Raw genomic sequence first — 19,129 nt, forward strand, 5'->3', positions numbered from 1 at the left:
AATATGGATACCTAGTCTTTTTTTGGTGGAAAAGAATCTTGTTTTATACCAGTTGGAAAACAATGCTTTTGTTTGATACAATCTGGTCTTGGTTAAAATCTAGTATCATTTACAGAAAGGGGGAAAAAAAAAGTAGTAGCAATATACCCATAATATGCTGCAACATGCTTGCATTTCTCCGCACCAAGTGTGGTTAAGCATGTCAGCATCCATAATCACAACCCTGGGCCTGATAAATAAAGCCAACCAGATACTCGAGATCAAAAAAGGTGAAACTACATGCATAGAGAACTAAAAATAAGATAGAAGTCAGTTCTTTGCAAAACCAACAATTGCATTTACCAAAAAATGAAATAAAAATAAAACCCAACAACCAAAAAAGAGGAGCATGTGCAATAGCAGTCATGTAAGAGTTCAGTTCGAAATTTCAGATTAACCCATTACATCATTTCTATAAAAAATATTCCAATTATGGCATTATCATTGAGCAAAATTAACATGTTGGCAGAAAAACAAATCTTATGAAAACGGTGTGTGGATTTATAGTTAACCAAAGCATTGATTATAAAACTGACATCTAACTGATCAAAAGAATAATGTTTACATTGATAACATACAAATGCAAAGGTGATATCAAGTTTTTCAACTGCTTCCCCCCCAAAAAAAAAAAAAAAAAAAACATTTATAACTTGTAAGTGGTCTTGCTAACTACACCTTAGGTTAAGTCCCAAACTTACAATATTTGGACGTATGATGGTGAAACTGTAACATTGTTCTTTGCATCCAACATTAATTCCTTGAAATATATGTAGTAAAACTTGGATCATCTACTTTTATCTCAAGGATTACCACAACTGTGTCTTTCAAATTTTATCTTCTCCATTACTTTCCAGCCAAAAGAAGAAAAAAAATAGGAAACTACACACATTTGATAACAGAAACAGAGATCACTTCCAGAACCTGTTGGGATAAAAATGGCATCACACTGCCGGATAAAACACAAATGTTTGTGGCTGCCAATACAATATGTGGAAATACATATACCAGCCCAAGCATCCTTACAGTATATAAGCAAGTAACTAACATTTTTCTCTGACTTGACCATATGATTTTTCAAAAATGATGCTCCAAAGCACTAATCCGGCACAACTTGCACCCACACCAAACACCAATCCAATACTTTATCTTTGCACAATCGTCTCACGATCACGTAATTGTTAATTCATAACACCAACCAACCCATGTTACTGGTACAAAATATAATCACCTACACCTAATCATCTTATATTAAGAAGACATCATACAATAACAATGAATGTTTTACACTCTGCAAGTGAAGCAGTTTTCATTTGCCAATTTCTCAAGTGATAATGCAAGCTCCATTGCTGGATAAAAAAATAAGGACTGAGAAGACATCAAATCCAACGCAGACAGCAGATAAAATTGAACCCAAAGGGCAAAAGCCTTCTCTAACAAATAGATACATATAAAGAGTCGTTTGGGATATAGATATGGGTGTACCTGGAAGAATAGAGATGCACTGAGTCGGAGAGAGTAAAGAGAGAGTTGAATTTCGGAGGAATACTGGACGACGACGAACTGCGCAGCCATAGCTGTTGGTGGCGGTGATTCCGCTGCGAGAGACAGTTTGAAAAAAAGTATTCAATAAATCTTACAGAACTATAATAATTCAGTCATGAGCTTCGAATCATTGGCATTTGAATTTTAAGATAGTATTAACTGTTTACAAAATTAGAAGCAGCTGATGGCATAGCATACCGGTTTCAAGCATGCTAAAGTTGGACATAATCTTCGGTATGTAGAGGTATTTTCTTTTTTGAGTCTTTCTTGCAACAGATCACAGCTGGTTTCTACAAATTTGAAAACCTAAGCTGTTAGTATGGATGTCTGTTAAATTTAGTCTCATAACAGTAGGACGTATAAGAAAACATAGTGAAGGCGCATATATAATCCATGTTTCCCTCTTTTTCATCTACTCTATCAGAAAAATGTGAGTGCTAAATGAGTGCATTTAAATCAAAAAGAGTTGAAAGAGGCATAATTGGAGAAAGAAAAGGTCTTTATATCAATAAAAAAAAAATGTTTCATAGTTGGACATAGAAAATGATTGGATGAAACAAAGAAAGGCCCTTAAAATTTTGACAGAGGCATTCTCAGCAAGTTAAAAAAACAGAGGCATTCCCAAACAGAAGATACAATATGCAGTAAAAGGAAAATATTACCTGAGGAGGAAAAATAAAAAGCAAAAAGTAAAAAAATTGTAAACCTCAGTAGCAACATAGAATGCATATGAATGAAGCAATTTTTTTTTTCAAATGAAAACTTGTAAGAAAATAAGAAAACCAAGTGAATAATACTTGAATCAAGAAAGTCCCCAACGCAGCACAGGGGGGGCATCTTCACTGATAGCACCAATCCAGAACTTTAAAGCAGCACAGTCCAACAAAAGCAAATCCATATACAGTTGAACAATTATCCGCCTCATGTGGTGAACATACATGCTTTCCAGCTGATACTCGTACATGCTTACCCTAACTTTTCTCATGACCTGGTTAAAAAGATAATAGCAATCATGACTAAGAAAAAGGGAGTCAAGTTTTGAAATATTTCCAAAGATGTTATAAGAATGAGCCCAAAATAAAGATTTCAAAGTGCACAAAGTTCATGCAGAAGTGAAATTCTCTTAATCTCAAAACAACATCTCTGCTGTAAATAATGGTGAAGCCTGTAGCCCAAAATTAGTAGTAGGATTCTAGGCATCAATCCATCAACTATCGAACGTTACGCGATCTACATAAACCGATAAAGAAAAAATATTGCTCTGAAATAAAAGAACTGATCATTTAAATTATTCATGACGGAACCAATTTTGATTTGAAATATGATGGCCAAGAACAAATCACACTTCTTTTCAATGCTGACCATGAATTTTCAGAAGTTAGAGAAGATTTTTTACCAATTGAAAAGACAATGGTCACATATACCTACAATTAACCACCAATAAGCGTGAAGTTTTGCATGACAATGCAATATCAGCTATACAGGATGCCATTCTAGTAGTCATTGAGAATGATTCTCTTCATTCATTAGAAACTAAAACCAGAGAATGAAATTAAAATTGAACAAAACCATAACCCAACCTGAGTTTCAAACCAACCTAAGCACAGATTCAAACCATTATGCAAACACATCACAACTTGGTGTTCTCACGCGAAACAGATGCAAAAGTCAATACATTTGGTTTTTTTTATTAAAGAACCAGGCTCAACTTAAGACATAACGATTGCACATTCCACCATAACAACAGCAAATAAATATACCTCAAAAGCCAAAGGGCGAAGTGCTGTGTCCAACCATCCAAGTTCCTGAAATACGAACTTCGGGATTGAAAGAAAAATGACCTGGTGAATAAATTTAATAAGTTTACGGATTCGTATTCTGAAAGAGGATTGAAATATTAAAAAAGTAATAAAAGGGGTAAAATTCTATACATTGAACGACAGTCTACCCTAAACCCTGGTTTTGAAGATCAATATATTTGTTGTTTTTATTGAAAAAGAAGATATTTACTTCCATAAACACATTCCTCTTATGAACTCCAAAACGATATTCAATTGTAACTATAGTCTTGTATGATAGTTTCCTAAGGTCTCTTAATCTCAAAACAACATCTCTGCTGTAAATAATGGTCAAGACTGTAGCCCAAAATTAGTAGTAGGATTCTAGGCATCAATCCATCAACTATCGAACGCTACCCAATCTACATAAACCGATAAAGAAAAAATATTGCTCTGAAATAAAAGAACTGATCATTTGAATTATTAATGACAGAACCAATTTTGATTTGAAATATGATGGCGAAGAACAAATCACACTTGTTTTCAATGGTGACCATGAATGATCCTCAGAAAATAACAACCATAAAAAATTAAATATATTTCTAACAACAACATATTGTTTTGAACAAACCAACAACAACAACAACCACCATAAAAAAGCATAAAAAAACAGAGCATTTGATTCACAGGGTTTGTTCAAAGGCATAAAAAATTAAATCTATTTCTAACAACAACAACCATAAAAAAGCTATCCCTGTGAATCAAACCAAACAGAAAATAACATACATAAACAGATTTGTTAGGAAACGATTAACAGTGCATCATATGTGAATGAACAAAAACCAGATGCATAATGTACTTTAGAAGGATAAAAAAAAAAACTCAGCATTTGATTCACAGGGTGAGGACAACAACAAATAATAGGGTAATGAAAAAAAGGGGGCAAAACCAATACACACAACCTACCTATAATTAAGAGTAAGGGATATACATAAGGGAGATTATATGCAAAATTACCTTGATTTCCCTAAATGGTATAAGTAAACTTTTCTCAAGCTTGGAGTCCAATCCCAAAAGCCGAGCAGCAAACTTAAAGTGTCTGTTCGTTGCCACTAATGCATTCATCTTTGCTCCTTCTTCAAGTGTCTGCCTCAGAAGCTAAAACCAGCTACTTATCACCTCCAATCTCGGATTCTGCAAAAGAACAAACCACATGCATGAGGATTTATACAGTTCTTCGCTTTACCTAAGGTTACTGGACCAGAAATAAAAAATGAAATCAGAGTGCTTTACTTTGTGAGGTTTGATTTGTAGAGGACTGGAGCTGGGTTTGGTTTTGGCTTGAGGCACTGGGAGAGGAGTCGAAAGGGCAATAATCTGAAATTACAGTTCTAGAAATCAAAATATATTACGGAAAATAACAAATAATTTGTGAAGCAGAGCAGAATCAATTCAAATCCAACATATCCAACAACCCAAATATTATAATAATCTAATCAGACAATAAACAATTAGAGATGAAGCTTAATTACCATAAAGAAATGAGGGGTTGTCTGGTAGAAGCTAGTTGAAGCTTCATCAAATATATATAGGATGATCAAACAATCAGAGACTAATCTCGATTACCTTTCCCGTTCCCGGAAAATCACTTCCAGGCCCACTATGAAATATTAGAAGGTCTGTAAACTCATAAGGCTAATATAGTAAATTAAGTCTCCTTCTATCCCTTGCAACACAAAGCAAAAGAAAGCCCCTCCTTTTCATAATCCCATACAGGGTAAGGTTAACACTTGCAGAGAGGGAAAATGGCTTATCACTTATGCCATATCTATTGTCTAACATACCTTGAACTGCCAACTCCACCATTCCCTAGGCTAGCAGATGCCATACCGACGTCTAATCACTTCACTACTGCAACACAGCAGATGAGGCTACTACCTTCCCTCCTCGTAACACTTCCTGCTCCTACGTCCACTCCCATCCAAGCACCTACCTTTCTATTAAACAACATAAAAATTCAAATTCAAATTTCTTTCCACAAAAGCATTAATTAAAATTAAAATTCATAAAACATAGAAATTGAGCTGAAATTGCTGAAACAAAATTCAAATGAAAAAATTTTAAAATTGCAGAGTCAATTAATTACTTAATTTAGCTCGGATCCACACCAAACTCACTCCAATTTTTTAAATTAAGCACCAAATACAAATACAAATTTAAAAACCACCGCCGATCCTTCGAAATCAATCGGACTCCAACAAAACAATTAATTTTCGGCATTTTCAAACGCAATACATCCAAAATTCAGAAATCGGTTCGGACGACTGACCTGCAAGCGTTTCGGGGAGGCCTAGAAGCAGAGCTCGCGCATTTTAAATTCCGCTCCGCTCCTGGAATTTTTTAGATTTGAGTAGAAAATTTGGGAAGGAGAAGAATTTAATCGAGAGAGTGAAAATTCAATCTACTTCAGGATCAAACACTAAAGTACGAAACTTTACCTTTTCCCTTCTCAAATCTGACATCTTCGAGAGCTCCGCCCTACTTTTGATGGTCGTATCTGAGTTCATTTGTGGGTGTCGGCGACTTGCAACGAAGGTGGATCCACGAAATGGAGGTTGGTTCGTGGGCAGAGGAAAATTCCATATGGGTTCGTGTGGAGGTGCATCGGTGATTGTTGAACGGATTTAACTGAGATGATGAAGAGGAATGGGGTGAGCAGCGCTGGGGCTAGGTTGAGAGAAATGGGAGAGAGAAGTCTCTCGAATTTGAGAGAAATAAGAGAGAAACAGTGCTAGGGTTGTAGGAAATGAGCTCACAGAGTGAGAAAAGGAAAGGATGGGCGATTTGATGGATGATTATCGACAGAGTCGGGAGAGAGAAAGAGGGAGAGAAAAGGCGGTGGCAATTTTGTAAATAAAGTGAAATTCGGCTCAAACATACGGACACAATTACCCCTTAACTTTTAAGAATTACCTTCCCAACCCAGCCCAGATCTGATGGTTTTTTGTTGTAAATAGCGTCAAATCGAGGGGCAAACAATTGACTGTAGCCCAATGAACAGTCAATTGCTCCCTAGTTTTAGAATAGATAATTAGGTAATGAACTGCTCTGTACCAAATACAACCATTGTTCGTGTGTCGTTGAAATTGATGATCGTATCCTTCCTACATCGAAGGATCGATGAAGGTTTAGCTTAGAGCTTAAACATTTTGAACCTTTTCCCTTATTCTCAATTAGTTTTGGAGTGAATGCTTACATTCTAACAAAAATCGTCATCGGATCCAACGCAAAGGCATAACATTTGACAAATGTCATGGCACGCAGCCTGACTGCTGAATTCATGACAGTTAAATTGCAACAACTTCATCATAATCTCCAAAAGTTGGTGTTTCTTTTCATGAGAATTTATCGATATTCAAACATGGTATATATACAATAACGTCTGGATGTTTGAAGGCCTGGAAGTGGAACTGTGGAACAATATTAAACAATGCATAATGATTCACTTGACAAGCTCCTCCTTCTTGCCAGCCTCTTCCAACTCTCTTAGACTTCCAACCTTCTGCTCTATCTCCTCAATCAGCTCCTCCCTCCACAACTCTGCTCTTGCTGATTCTTCTATGTCTTCTTGCTGCAATAAACAGTTCCGAAAGTTGGTCACTAAACAATGAGGAACAAAGAAAAACACCCTATATGGTTGAAAGGCCCGACAATGTTTTAATTAGACTATTCATTACACCTGGTTCTCTATATGTTTCGTTCATCAAATAAATATCGTTATTCACTAAAAAAAGAAAAAAAGAAAGACCCTTAGCAACTGCTAATGTCAAGTGCAATAACAGTCGGGTTTAGGCGAGGCTTTTCTTCAAGACGGTCATTTAAGTGTTTTTTTTCTTAATAAGAAATGGAGTTTTGAAGAGCTTATTTGTCAGAGCCCTTAAAACTATAGCTAGCTCGTGTTATCCTCATTTTCTATGCTTTTGAATAATCTATGACCTGAATATCTAATCTTAAGCTAACTCAAAAGTGTGGAAATAATGTTTGATGCACATAATTTAAGTAATAATTAAGGGTTAAATACCTTCTCATAAATCCAGAATCCAGTGCCATCCCCTCCATCTCCTCTATACGTCTCTGAATCATAGTATGGATCCTGAAAACATTCCCCAACCTTTCAGAATAATCTCTAAACTAATGAAATTATATAACCTAATTAAATTTTGAAAAGAAAAAAAAAATGAAGTGAGAGTAGCTGATTAATTACCTTCATGGAACCAAAGAACAAGCATCCCCAACAAGTGAACATGATGTAAAAAGTATCTACAAAAGAAAAAAAATTGTCACAATTTTCAAGCATTCCCAATTAAAATCCACCACAATTTACACAAAAACTAATAAAAAATTAATTAGGAAATACAATACTTACAGACATTCTTTATGTTTTCATCACTGAGGTGCACGATAGATTTGTGGGTTATGAGGTCTCTCTGGCCTTCTATGTGTTCAACAAGAACTGCCATTAGAGGCCAATCTGGGAAAGCATTTGTTCTGCAGAAAGAGGCTCTTTTGCTCTTTTTCCCTACTTCAATCTATAAAACCAAAATATATTAATGCTGTAAATTTTTTGATATATTCAAGAAAATTAAGTTCATTTTTTGGGGACAAAAAATTTACAAAACTGGTTAATTACCTGCTTGCACCCACTGAAAAGTTCAGAGCTTGAAAACTGCCTAAGCTGCAAAATAAAAGTACTCAAAAGCATTTCCGTGGATATGGACCATTTTTTTTACAAGACAATACACTCAACTACTCTAATCTACGCAGGGGAGAGCGGGGAAACTGTTCGTGCCAACTGACTTAACTCATGTCTGTCCTTGTACCGTTTCAAACACAATAAGAAAATATGCAATACAAGTGATTAATATAAGAGAAAAGTTGAATTTTTACCAATCTGATTGATGAGCAACTCATGTCCAATTTTGTTGTTTGGAGAGAAGAGCTGTGAATATGTGGAGTGGTAATGGTGAATCCCATGATAGCTTTTGCCATTGTCTTCCAATGAGTTTGAGTTCAGAAGATGCACTTCCAAATTGGATTGTAAGAGTTTGGGTTGCAAATTTTGTTTTCATTGGTTTGGAGGGAAAGTGGATAAGAGAACCATTTGCAACCACCCTTCCAATGCAGATATAGCCGTACGAAAATTTTAGATTACCAATAAATAAACGTCTTTAAAAGAAACCATCAACTGGCCTATTAGCTCAGCTGGTTAGAGCGTCGTGCTAATAACGCGAAGGTCGCAGGTTCGAGACCTGCATGGGCCATATTTTTCCTGTTTTAGTTTCTTATTTTTTGTACTTTTGTTGCATTTTCATTCACCTTCCCAATCTGTTTTCTAGGAAAATCCGTCCATTTTCCCGGAAAATTTCATGGGGAGGACCGGATTGTTCGATCTGGAACGGCACTTCGCCTTCTACGGCGCTTATCACAGGAACCCAGTTAACATTTTGATCCACAACTGTTTGTGTGGCCGATTTTCTTCATCTCTCTGGTTCTCTTCTACTTCACACCTTCTCTCTACAGTTTCCCAAATGGGTTCTGTTTGAATTTAGGGTTTGCTTTCACTGCGATGTATGCTTGGATAAGAAAGCTGGCTCCATTGCTGCTTTGCTCTGTGTACTCTGCTGGGTCCAATCCACCCTGCTTGCTAGCCGTCTTGGGTTTTCTCTGTCATGGAAGGTAAAGCTGAAAGCTCTCTCCTTTTTGCGATTTCCGGGTGATGGTTTTATGGTTCTAAGGATTTGGATTTTGGGTTCGATGGAATGGTTTTCTAACTTTTTAATCTGATTAAATTTTCTGTCTTTTGATGCCATTAAGTTAGGGTTAAGGAGTTCAGGGTTGGGAATTCTGTCAGTTTTGTTGATCAATTAGGACAGGTCCTTCCTCCTAATTCACCAAATCTGGAGATCCGGATTGTTAAAATTTGATCCAACGGCTAAGATTATTATAATTTTTAAAGTGGATCCTTGTTTGTAGCCGTTAAATCAAATTTCAACGGTCTGAATCCCTTTGTTTGTATCCATTTGATCAAATTTCAACGGTTCGGATCTCTAGACTATAACTTTTAAAGTGGATCCTTGTTTGTAGCTATTAGATCAAATTTCAACGGTTCGGATCTCCAGACTAAAACTTTTAAAGTGGATCCTTGTTTATAACCGTTGGACCAAATTTCAACAATCCGGATCCTCGGACTTGATGAATTAGGAGGAAAGGATCCGGAGAAGATCCTTGTCTGATCAATTTGACTTGATAGGACCTAGTTGTCCCACATCGGAAAAATAACAGATCTCGGAGTGGTTTAAGAGCTCTTGGGCACCCCTTAGCCGGTTTTTAGGGGCAAGTTCTACCCACGGTGTCTTCACAGAATTTGGAATGCAGTCCTATCTGGGTGAACGGTTGAAATTTCTTGTCCATGAAGTTATGTTTTACAGGATGTGAATGTGTTGTGTGGGGTTTAGGGTTTTGGAGGAGCCAATGACTTTGAATGGAAGGGCCACTTGGATGAACTCTGCCTTTCTGTTCACCAAGAGATGTACGTCTCTGGTTTGTGTGTTGGCTTCGGTTGGGCGTCTTGTTCTCCTCAGGTCTTTCCGTTGATAGTCATGTTTGTCTAGCTCTGGTTCGGACTCTAGCTTCTCCGGTTTTCCCTGTTCTGGCGCCTTTGCCTAACATAGTATACATCTCACGATTATCATTTTCGTGATTGAAAGCAGCTAAATATGTATATATACCTGACGATAACATTTCTTTTCAGAAACGAGCACCAGCTCTTCGGGACAACCTTGTTCAAGCGTTTCTAATGGGTCCTTTCTTTGTGCTGCTTGAGGTAACGAATCTAAATCCTTTCTGAATCGGAGATGGTTTCTCTTGTTGATGATGGGTTAGTCAAGTTATTGTTGCATTGTGCAGTGTCTTCAATCGGTATTTGGCTACGAACCTTACGAAGGGTTTCATGCAAGCGTGGAAGAAAAGATAGAAGCTCGGATCAAAGAGTGGCAGGACAAGAAACAAAAGAAAATCACTAAGCTTAGATGGGTTATATCAGACTGTAACCCTCTGTAAAGAATGAGATTATGTATAAATCTGTATCCGTATTAGTATTGTACACCTTACCAAGCTCTGGTTTTGGAACTCCCTTTTCCTTCATTGATTCTCTCTTATAAGAGCATCCCCAACGAGGGCTTTGTCCTCCATCAGGCTACATTTGAAACGGTAGTGATAAATCTCAGCAAAAACAAAACAACTTTTTAGATGGAATGCTACAAAATTTTCGAGACTTCATACAGAACGCAGAAGTAAAAGTGGTCATTTCGAAATGATCTCTGACCTTTAAACCAGGCTATTACCAGGCTCTGGTTTTTGAACTCCCCTGTCAATCATTGATTTTCTCACTCGTATAACTTCATTCCATTCGCCTGAACTTGCGTACATGTTCGATAGAAGAACGTAGTCGCTGCTGTGATCTGGTTCCAGCTCCAAAAGATGACCCCTCACCTTCTCTCCGAGCACAATATCACCGTGCAGCCGACACGCTCCCAACAATGTCCTCCATATAACGGCATTACACTCCATCGGCATGCTCTTTATCAACCTGTAAGCCTCCTCCATGCATCCAGCTCGCCCCAACATATCCACCATGCATCCGTAGTGCTTCATTGTTGGTTTGATATGATACTCTTTGCTCAATACATCAAAATACCTTCTTCCTTCATCAACCATCCCTCCATGGCTACAGGCAAACAAAACTCCCAAGAAAGTTACTTCATCCGGCATCTCAAGCTTTTCCTTCAACATCTTCGAGAACAATTCCAACGCATCGTCTGCACGCCCATGCGTTGCAAGCCCCAGAATCATCGTATTCCACGACACTATGTTCTTCCCCTTCATCTTACAAAACGTCTCATATGCTTCTTCAAAAGCTCCGCACTTTGCATACATGTCAATAAGCGAATTAGTCACCATCATACTGCTACTAAGATTCAAACGATTAATAAAAGAATGAACTCTCCTCCCAAAATCTAATGCACCCAATGTAGAGCAAGCCGAGAGGGTCACAACCACCGTGGCGTCATCAGGTTCTGTGCCACTGTTTACCATCCGTAAAAACAAGTCAAGTGCTTCCTTACACTTTCCGCAACTGACATAACTATCAATGATAGTATTCCAAGCCACTAAATCTGGTTGAGGCATTTCATCAAACAGATTGAACGCAGTTTTGTCATCCTTCAACATCCCATACATATGAATGAGAGTGTTCCTTACAAAGACATGAGACTCCAACCCATGCTTCAGAGCAGCACAATGCATCTGTTTCCCCAAAACGTAAGAACCCAATTGCCCACAAACCTTGAGCAAGAAGGAAAGTGTGAAATTATCAGCCACCTTTCCATTCTCCTGCATTCTCTTATAAAACTCAAATGCCCTTTCAGGCTTCCTGGTCTTCCCAAACCCTCTGATCATTGTGTTCCACAAAAACCCATCTGGGCTTTCAACGCTTCTGAAAACAGAGACGGCATAGTCCATGTCTCTGCAGTCCGAAACCGCGCAGAAAGAGACGATCTTGCCAAGAACAAAGACGTTTTGATCAAGCCCTTTGTGGATTATGTGGCCATGGATTTGCTTTACATGTTTCGTGGTGGTGCATTGCTTGAAAAGGGACATAACCCTGTGCACCTTTTGAAATATGGCATCGTGCATTGAGGTCTTTTACAAATTACAAGTTTTGCGAAGCGGTAGGGAAGATTGACTGTCTTTCTTTGGCTTTGGCTACGGAGTTTTGGAATTTAGGCGCCAAAGGTGGTTAACGGTCATAAGTAAACGGACTGCAAATTTTTCTTGGAGATTTCATATTTTCATGGTGCGAGAACAAAGTTACAAATCCTGCCAATCATTGCATCAAATACCAGATTTGTGGAAATCTCTGAAACGGTATCAGATGTTTGGTTGAGGCCATTGCGTTCTTGGGCCTTCTGCTTTTGATGGACCCTGTTCTCTTTGCTCTTTTGGGCTTCTGAAAACTGGTTTTGGACCAAAATGAATAAAAAGGAATACACAACGCCATGTGTCTGATGATGAGATCGCGAAAGATGGATGTTAAAGAGATTACATACAATCTACTAGCCTACATTGGAGCGATATTCATTTTCACTGGGTAAGTGTGAGATCTCCTTTTCGACTCTTGTCACGTGGACTGTAAGTTCGATAACTATGACATACCCATTTTGTGACTTATCTCAAATCTTCCCCCTCGAGCAGAATATTGGGTCTAAAAATAGAAGAGATTATATCGAAGAATTTCTATAGAAAGAGATTACAGTTTCCTAAGCAATACTAACACCACCTCGTTTCATGTGAAGACATAGATATTAATAGTGGATATCCTCAGTTGCACGCAAGTATCACGCTGTAAAGGGATTATAGTTTACTAATGCACAACAGCTCTTATTGTTGTTAATTTTATCGATGCACAGTAAAAATTACACCAAGTATCGCACTGTAAAGAGATTATCTTAAACCCTAAATTGGCAGTCCACAATAAGCATCACCAGTTATGTGTGTGTGATTAGAGTTTTACCTTTTCCTTTTTTAGACGAGTACTTTGGATTTACTTTTTCCTTGTTTGGATAGATGCTTTTCTGTTGGACTTGAAAGAAAGTTTAATTTTGCATGTATCAAACTCCAAGCTGCTGTTAGATGAAAAGAATGAGTGGGTTCTGGTTTCTGAACTATCTTCCTTGTCCTGAATTGATATTGCTCACATGGGTCTCCTTTAAAAGATAAATGCATTCATCTCAATTAGGGTTTGCAGTTGTGGTGTCTGTGAAAAAAATAGACTATATATATAGGGACTGTGAGAGCCATTCAGAATGGCAATGGAAAAACAAATTGATAGCCTCCCCTGAATATATATATATATATATAGACTGATACAAACCAAGAAGAACTCCTGGAAAAAGTGTACTCAATGAAGCCACAACTCAAATGGCCATTTCTACTGTGGCTTTATTAACATTTATGAGCTCCACTTGTGACATTGCCCAAGAAAAATGCCTTCCTACCCATATACCCAAAAGAGCTTTTTAGCTCTGTTGGTGTGTGTAGAAGAAGCTCACAAGTGCTTTTGTATTTACTCATTCCTTGTTAGCTAGGCGGTGTTAGGCTGTTTCACACATGGGACTCTGCTTGAAAACCAAAACAAACTGATTGAAATTATCTTGCATAGAGTTGAGTATAATTTCTTAGTGGCTAGTGGGCAAAAGAAGAGAAAAAGCATAGTTTTTTTATTTTTTTAATTTAAGCGATATTCTAATTTGACTTAAACTAAAACTAAATTATGACAGAGATTCAAACTTTAATATAATTAATCAAGGAGAAGTGCATTACTCTAGCAAACTTGGCTCTTTCCAAGTTTACAAATTAGTATTTTAGTATAAACGCATCAATTAGATCTATCACTAATTAACTGTATCAATTAGACCTACGACTGTACTTTCATGCATGCATGCCATAATGGGGTAGGAACCGGCCTCCTTTTATGATAATCTGTGTAAGACAATTCAAGTTCATAGAAGCTGATCTTCTTCTATAATTGACTTTGGCCTTGATGAATTATTGATCACTTTATGTCTTCATCAATCATAATTAGAGAGTAATTGCTATGACTTTTACTTCAAGCATGAAATGCATATATGAAGCCAATCTACATTTAGACACACTTGGAATCATTTAGATTAGTTTAATTCGATGTGGTTCAACCTGCCTAATCTTGGGATTAAAAAGCTAGGTTTAAGCGGCCGACAAAGTCTATATCATGATAATTCAGGGCTCATTTGATAATGTGTTGAAAATTAAAACTAAAAAGGTGAATGTAAAAATAAATAAAAACCCTGTCTCTCTACTGTGTTCAAAAACATCAAAAGTTTGAATTTTCTGTTCTAATTAAAATCAAACTGAAAATTATAAATATATATATATATATATATATGTACTGTTCCATTGTGGGGGTATATTTGAAGGGCTGTACATTTGCTTAGTCTCTAATACCTGTCTCATGGAATAATATGGACTTGAAACCCTAGGCAAATAAACTTTTCATCACATCAAGGTTGGCTAATTATTGATTATTCTGTGATTGTTGGCTTCATATGCTTTGCTTCAGTACTTTATATGTCATAAATCACAATCTCTTTGGTCACCTTGTCCAACCACACCTCTATATACACTTGAAATATATATGGTACCCCACAAATTGCAATTATTAGAGATTGTTGCCAATCTCTTGAATGTAATTGCGGCCATTATATATTATGGTATTTACATTTTTAAATGTTTTGAATAGATGATTACAAAGTTATAATATATTCACGACAGTGGCAGCTTTGGGGAGTGCCAAAGAAGCAGTTGCACAGCCCCCATCTTCAAGGTCCACCAACATTTAGTTATATATATATATGCAACTTCATACTACGGTCTAGTGGTATTTCTCTTTACTTGTAAGTGAGAAGTTTTAGGTTTGAATCTCTTCAAAAGCAAATTTGAACCACATTATTACTAGTTCATTGTGAGGCTAAGCCCTCCCCTTCCCTTTTAGTGTAGATAATATCATTTGTTTAATATATATATATATATATATATATATATATATATATTTAAGTTCTAATGTTTCTATAAAAAAAACAAATTCTATATATGCATAACTTAGTTAAGTACAAATTTGAAAAATATCCTAAGTTATTTTCTGTTTTGGATAATACTATGTCTTATAATATACTTTCTTTTTTCTTAGTTAAAAACTTAATATCTTTGACATATACCTTCCTTTAAGTTCTTCTACATCTATTGCTTAGTATTGTGTTACAAAGTTGACTTTCATGCTAAGTTTCGTACTCATAAATATACCATAGAAGAAAAAAAAATGTTTTAAACACCAAAAAAAAAATGTCTCGCACGTGAAAGTGCCCTATTTTAATTTTCCCACAAAACCCCTGAAATCTCATAGCTGCCCCTAATTCACGATTAGTATATGAGTTATAATATATGTGCATGTGTATTGATACACTACTACAAAAAACACTTTGCACGACGAAATAAGATTTGTTGCGCAAAGTATGATTTCGTCGCTCAAAACCTTACGAGAGAAAATTTTTGTCACGCATGATTAGTCGTGCAAAGCTCGTTACGATAGGGTTTGCGTGACAAAAATAAATACTTGTCGCGCAAAGTTTTTGGTTTTTTATTTTTTTATTTTTTTATTTAATTGAATTAATTTAATATTTTGCACAACAAAATTAATTGTTTGTGAGGCAAAATATTTTGTTGAGCAAGGTATTTTATTTATTTATTTATTATTATTTCTCTTATTTTAATTTAATTATAGTAATTGTTTGCATGACGAAATATTTGTTAGCACAAGATTTTTCGAATTTTTACCTTTTTAATTTAATTTAATTGTATCTTAATTTTTTTAATTACTTTAATTTAAATTGACATATTCAAAATAAAATTACATATGAAAAATAGTGATCAAATTATCCAGAATATTTATTATATTAAAAATGTACACATAAATTACCAAAGTACAATAATAAAATCCTAATACAAGTCTAATGTGGTGATAGTTCAGGGGATATGGTCTGATAGCGTCCTAATCCTCAACTTTCACCGTCAAAGTCTCGACGATTCCCTACGAACAAAACAAAAATGGTCAAATAACAAAAAAAACAACATAAAATAATCCCAAAAAATCAGCATAATCTCTCCTAAAATTGGCATACCCCAAATCCTACCCCAAACTCCACCCCACACCAAACTCAATTAATTAACTCCAAAAACACATATTAATGAAAAAAAAAATTAAAATTTGGGGAGAAAATACCTTTTGGCAAGATTGAGAGTGAGTGAGAATTGAATGAGAGAGAGGAGTGAGTGTGAGAGAGTTAAAGGAGATAGTGAATGAGAGATGAAAGAGTGAGTAAGAGCGAGAGATAGAGAAGAGAAAGTGAGTGAGAGTGACAGATAGAGAAGAGAGATTAAGTGAGAGGAGTGAGTGTGAGAGAGAATGTCGGATTTGGGGAGAGGAAAAGAGAGGAGAGGTAAGAGAATAGAGAAAGACATTGAGAAAATTGTGGATGAGTTATTTTAGTTTTAAAAACCGTATCACTTTGCACGACAAAATATTGGTCGCGCAAAGTCTTAAAAAAATTTAAAAAATAAAATTTCCCGCATCCCATTTTTGGCGCCCGCCCAAATTTAAGGATTTTGCGTGACGAAATATATGTTCGTCACGCAAAGAAAATAATTTAGTTCAATAATATATAATATAAAATTAAATAAAAAACAAGTAAATAGGGTTTGGGCGATGAAATATTGATCTTCGCCACGCAAAGTTTTTTAAAAAAAATAAAAACTTATGAAAATAACTATATTTTAAAATTTATAATATAAAATCAAATAAAAAATAAAAATTTGATTTAGGCGACAAAATATTTGGATTTCGTCATGCACATGTTTTTAAAAAATAATTTTTTATTTTTGTAAAGACTTTGCGCAACGAAATTTTAAATTTCGTCGTGCAAAGGAACTTTGAGTAATGATGTTTGTTTCGTCGCCCAAGGGGTTTTTTTTTACTAGTGATATGATACTTTCAAGTGTAAACTCTTCATCCACCTATACTGTAAGACATGAATTGGCTATACCAAGTTACGATATTCTAGTGCACATAACAATTAGTTAAAACCTTAACTAGTTAAATGGAAATATGCATTGGTCTCCTTTAATATACGTTTAACTTCATCATCATATATACGATCGATTAGTTGAATCAAATGGTCAGTCAAAGTATTAAGTTTGAATTATTAATGAATCGTTTAATTAGTTGATGAAATCCTGTTAAACCTAGTTGCTAACTGATATTTTTCAATGAGTTGTACATTTAAAAGTTTATTTTTTCAATTAGCATTTGTTAATTGCATGAGTTTTATTTCTTTTTCTTTGTCTCTTGCCTCTTTTTCTCAACTACTTCCCTAGCCCCTACTTAAATATGATTTATTTACATAATTAAATAAGCTGCCAGTACTACATAATAATATTTTAAGACTATCTGTTTAACAACTTAATTACAATATTTAATTTGTGGCTTTCAAACAAAATATTTTAGTTTGTGGAATGTTTATTCTTCTTCTTTATTTGCTTCAACTTTTGCATACAGATGCAGACACGTCTGCAATAGCTTACTTCATATCAGATTCTTGCGGGTCTTGCTTTCTGGTCATCAAAATCTGCTGAATATAATGTGAAAACAACACATTATTTTGCGTAATGATCTTCTCTTGATTACTTTACTAGCTTGCTTCTATTTGACTGTCGGTCGGTCAGTAAGTTGATATAAGGATGGCTTAAACTAATTAGCTGCTGCTCAGTTAATTTAATTTCTTCAAGATGATTTGTTCGTTAAACTAATGAATAGCGAATCAAATGAAAATTGTCAAGCATCATAATCTCTCCCTAATACGAGGAATTTGGATCAGACCAAATCAGCTTAGAAATCTATATAACACTACAATTTTTTATCTTTCTAATTACTAGCCAACTTTTTTTTTTCCTTCTTTTTTCTCATTTTGTAAGGGATGACAACAGGATTACGAGAGTATATTTATGAATATATATACAGGAGAAATGTTGTACTGCACTTAGGTAATTCTCACACACTCTTTCACGTGCATCAATGACAAATCAAACACATAAGGTGACGTGGATATGTAAGCGAACACGCATATTCTTATACCATAAAAGAAGTTGAGGTTGCACTTCAAAAACAAAGGAATTATCTTGTCTTTGCAATGGATAAGGATGGGTTCCTCCTTAAGTCACTACAGATCCGATTTGATGGAACTTCATGTCTATAGATTAAATTCCTTTCATATTATAAAGCACTTTTTAAAAATCATCTTTGTAAAAAATTAATAAAATTTGATATCGTTTAGTCATCAAACTGTATAAAAACTAATGGATGGATTCTATTTGCTACAATTAATTGACTAAACAATCTCAGTTTTAATTAATGTTTTGTGGAGATGATCTTTACAGAGAGCTAGATTTATTATATTAATGGTTCCAATTTATTATATTAATGGTTCCAATTATAAATATAAAATTCTATGAATCAGTCACTAAACGAATTGAGAGGAAACTCTTCAATCTTGAAAATCCCATCATTGCTAAAAAAAACAAATTGACAATAAAAGAAATTATAAACTCCTGCAAGATTTTTATCCATCAACCCCGGCATGATCTCCACATCCTCACAAGTAGTTGGGTGCATTATATATAAAACAAAATTTCTATCCATCAATCCACAACTCCTTTAATTTCTGCCTTAATATTAGCCAACACGGACTGCTTATTAATTCTGAATCCACTACTTTTAAAATTAGATGAATCCAATGATCACAAAATGGCAAGTTTGAACCACAATTTAGGTCAGCTTCAACATATATATATATATATATAATCACTGCAATCACATTCCAAGTTAGGCAGATCGAGCCATGAAATAGTCAATCATCCACAGCTTGACAGCTTCAAAATAGAACCACTGATAGTATAAATGGAGATCTTCATCTTCATACCTCTCAAAGCAAAAGTTTACTTGCATGTATATTGGTCTTTAATATTTTCAATCAATTCAGCCGACCTTTGCCTAACTCAATATTTCT

The 19,129-nt window shown here is 35.4% G+C and overlaps 3 protein-coding genes and 1 non-coding gene across 5 annotated transcripts; 1 reads left to right on the forward strand and 3 right to left on the reverse strand.

Annotated features, from left to right (window-relative positions):
* Positions 1 to 1,347: 1,347 nt before the first annotated feature.
* On the reverse strand, positions 1,348 to 6,203 carry LOC137711590 (uncharacterized). 2 transcript variants are annotated; one of them, XM_068450843.1, is made up of 9 exons: positions 5,858 to 6,203; positions 5,689 to 5,749; positions 4,892 to 5,356; positions 4,653 to 4,736; positions 4,377 to 4,553; positions 3,342 to 3,422; positions 2,379 to 2,569; positions 1,780 to 1,871; positions 1,348 to 1,634 (listed from the first exon to the last, which is right to left on the reverse strand). In XM_068450843.1, exons 5-7 carry the CDS (start codon positions 4,482 to 4,484, stop codon positions 2,384 to 2,386), a joined length of 375 nt encoding a protein of 124 aa, XP_068306944.1. In that variant the 5' UTR covers positions 4,485 to 4,553; positions 4,653 to 4,736; positions 4,892 to 5,356; positions 5,689 to 5,749; positions 5,858 to 6,203; the 3' UTR covers positions 1,348 to 1,634; positions 1,780 to 1,871; positions 2,379 to 2,383. The 2 variants fall into 2 exon arrangements, with proteins under 2 accessions (XP_068306944.1, XP_068306945.1); XM_068450844.1 differs by lacking the exon at positions 5,689 to 5,749.
* Positions 6,204 to 6,631: 428 nt separating this feature from the next.
* Positions 6,632 to 8,514, reverse strand: LOC137711203 (photosynthetic NDH subunit of subcomplex B 4, chloroplastic-like). The gene is made up of 6 exons (XM_068450413.1): positions 8,307 to 8,514; positions 8,050 to 8,094; positions 7,786 to 7,948; positions 7,624 to 7,679; positions 7,441 to 7,512; positions 6,632 to 6,990 (listed from the first exon to the last, which is right to left on the reverse strand). The coding sequence occupies exons 1-6, from the start codon at positions 8,406 to 8,408 to the stop codon at positions 6,862 to 6,864; spliced, it is 567 nt and encodes a 188-aa protein (XP_068306514.1). The 5' UTR covers positions 8,409 to 8,514; the 3' UTR covers positions 6,632 to 6,861.
* Positions 8,515 to 8,606: 92 nt separating this feature from the next.
* On the forward strand, positions 8,607 to 8,680 carry TRNAI-AAU (transfer RNA isoleucine (anticodon AAU)). Its single transcript has one exon. It is a non-coding gene; the product is annotated as a tRNA-Ile (tRNA).
* Positions 8,681 to 10,640: 1,960 nt separating this feature from the next.
* LOC137711638 (pentatricopeptide repeat-containing protein At4g21065-like) lies at positions 10,641 to 12,259 on the reverse strand. Its single transcript, XM_068450892.1, has one exon. It carries the CDS (start codon positions 12,111 to 12,113, stop codon positions 10,746 to 10,748), a length of 1,368 nt encoding a protein of 455 aa, XP_068306993.1. The 5' UTR covers positions 12,114 to 12,259; the 3' UTR covers positions 10,641 to 10,745.
* Between the last annotated feature and the right edge of the window lie 6,870 nt (positions 12,260 to 19,129).

The sequence above is a fragment of the Pyrus communis genome, chromosome 12 (assembly GCF_963583255.1).
Source record: "Pyrus communis chromosome 12, drPyrComm1.1, whole genome shotgun sequence".
NCBI lineage: Eukaryota > Viridiplantae > Streptophyta > Magnoliopsida > Rosales > Rosaceae > Pyrus > Pyrus communis.

Coding starts and splice junctions, on each gene's coding strand:
- LOC137711590 (XM_068450844.1), bottom strand. CDS start 4,484: ATGAATGCATTAGTGGCAACGAACAGACACTTTAAGTTTGCTGCTCGG. Junction 3,423..4,376: donor TACCATTTAGGGAAATCAAG/GTAATTTTGCAT, acceptor TTTATTCACCAG/GTCATTTTTCTTTCAATCCC. Junction 2,570..3,341: donor TTCGCCCTTTGGCTTTTGAG/GTATATTTATTT, acceptor CTTTTTAACCAG/GTCATGAGAAAAGTTAGGGT.
- LOC137711203 (XM_068450413.1), bottom strand. CDS start 8,408: ATGGCAAAAGCTATCATGGGATTCACCATTACCACTCCACATATTCAC. Junction 8,095..8,306: donor GTTGCTCATCAATCAGATTG/GTAAAAATTCAA, acceptor TTTATTTTGCAG/CTTAGGCAGTTTTCAAGCTC. Junction 7,680..7,785: donor TGAAAACATAAAGAATGTCT/GTAAGTATTGTA, acceptor TTTCTTTTGTAG/ATACTTTTTACATCATGTTC.
- LOC137711638 (XM_068450892.1), bottom strand. CDS start 12,113: ATGCACGATGCCATATTTCAAAAGGTGCACAGGGTTATGTCCCTTTTC.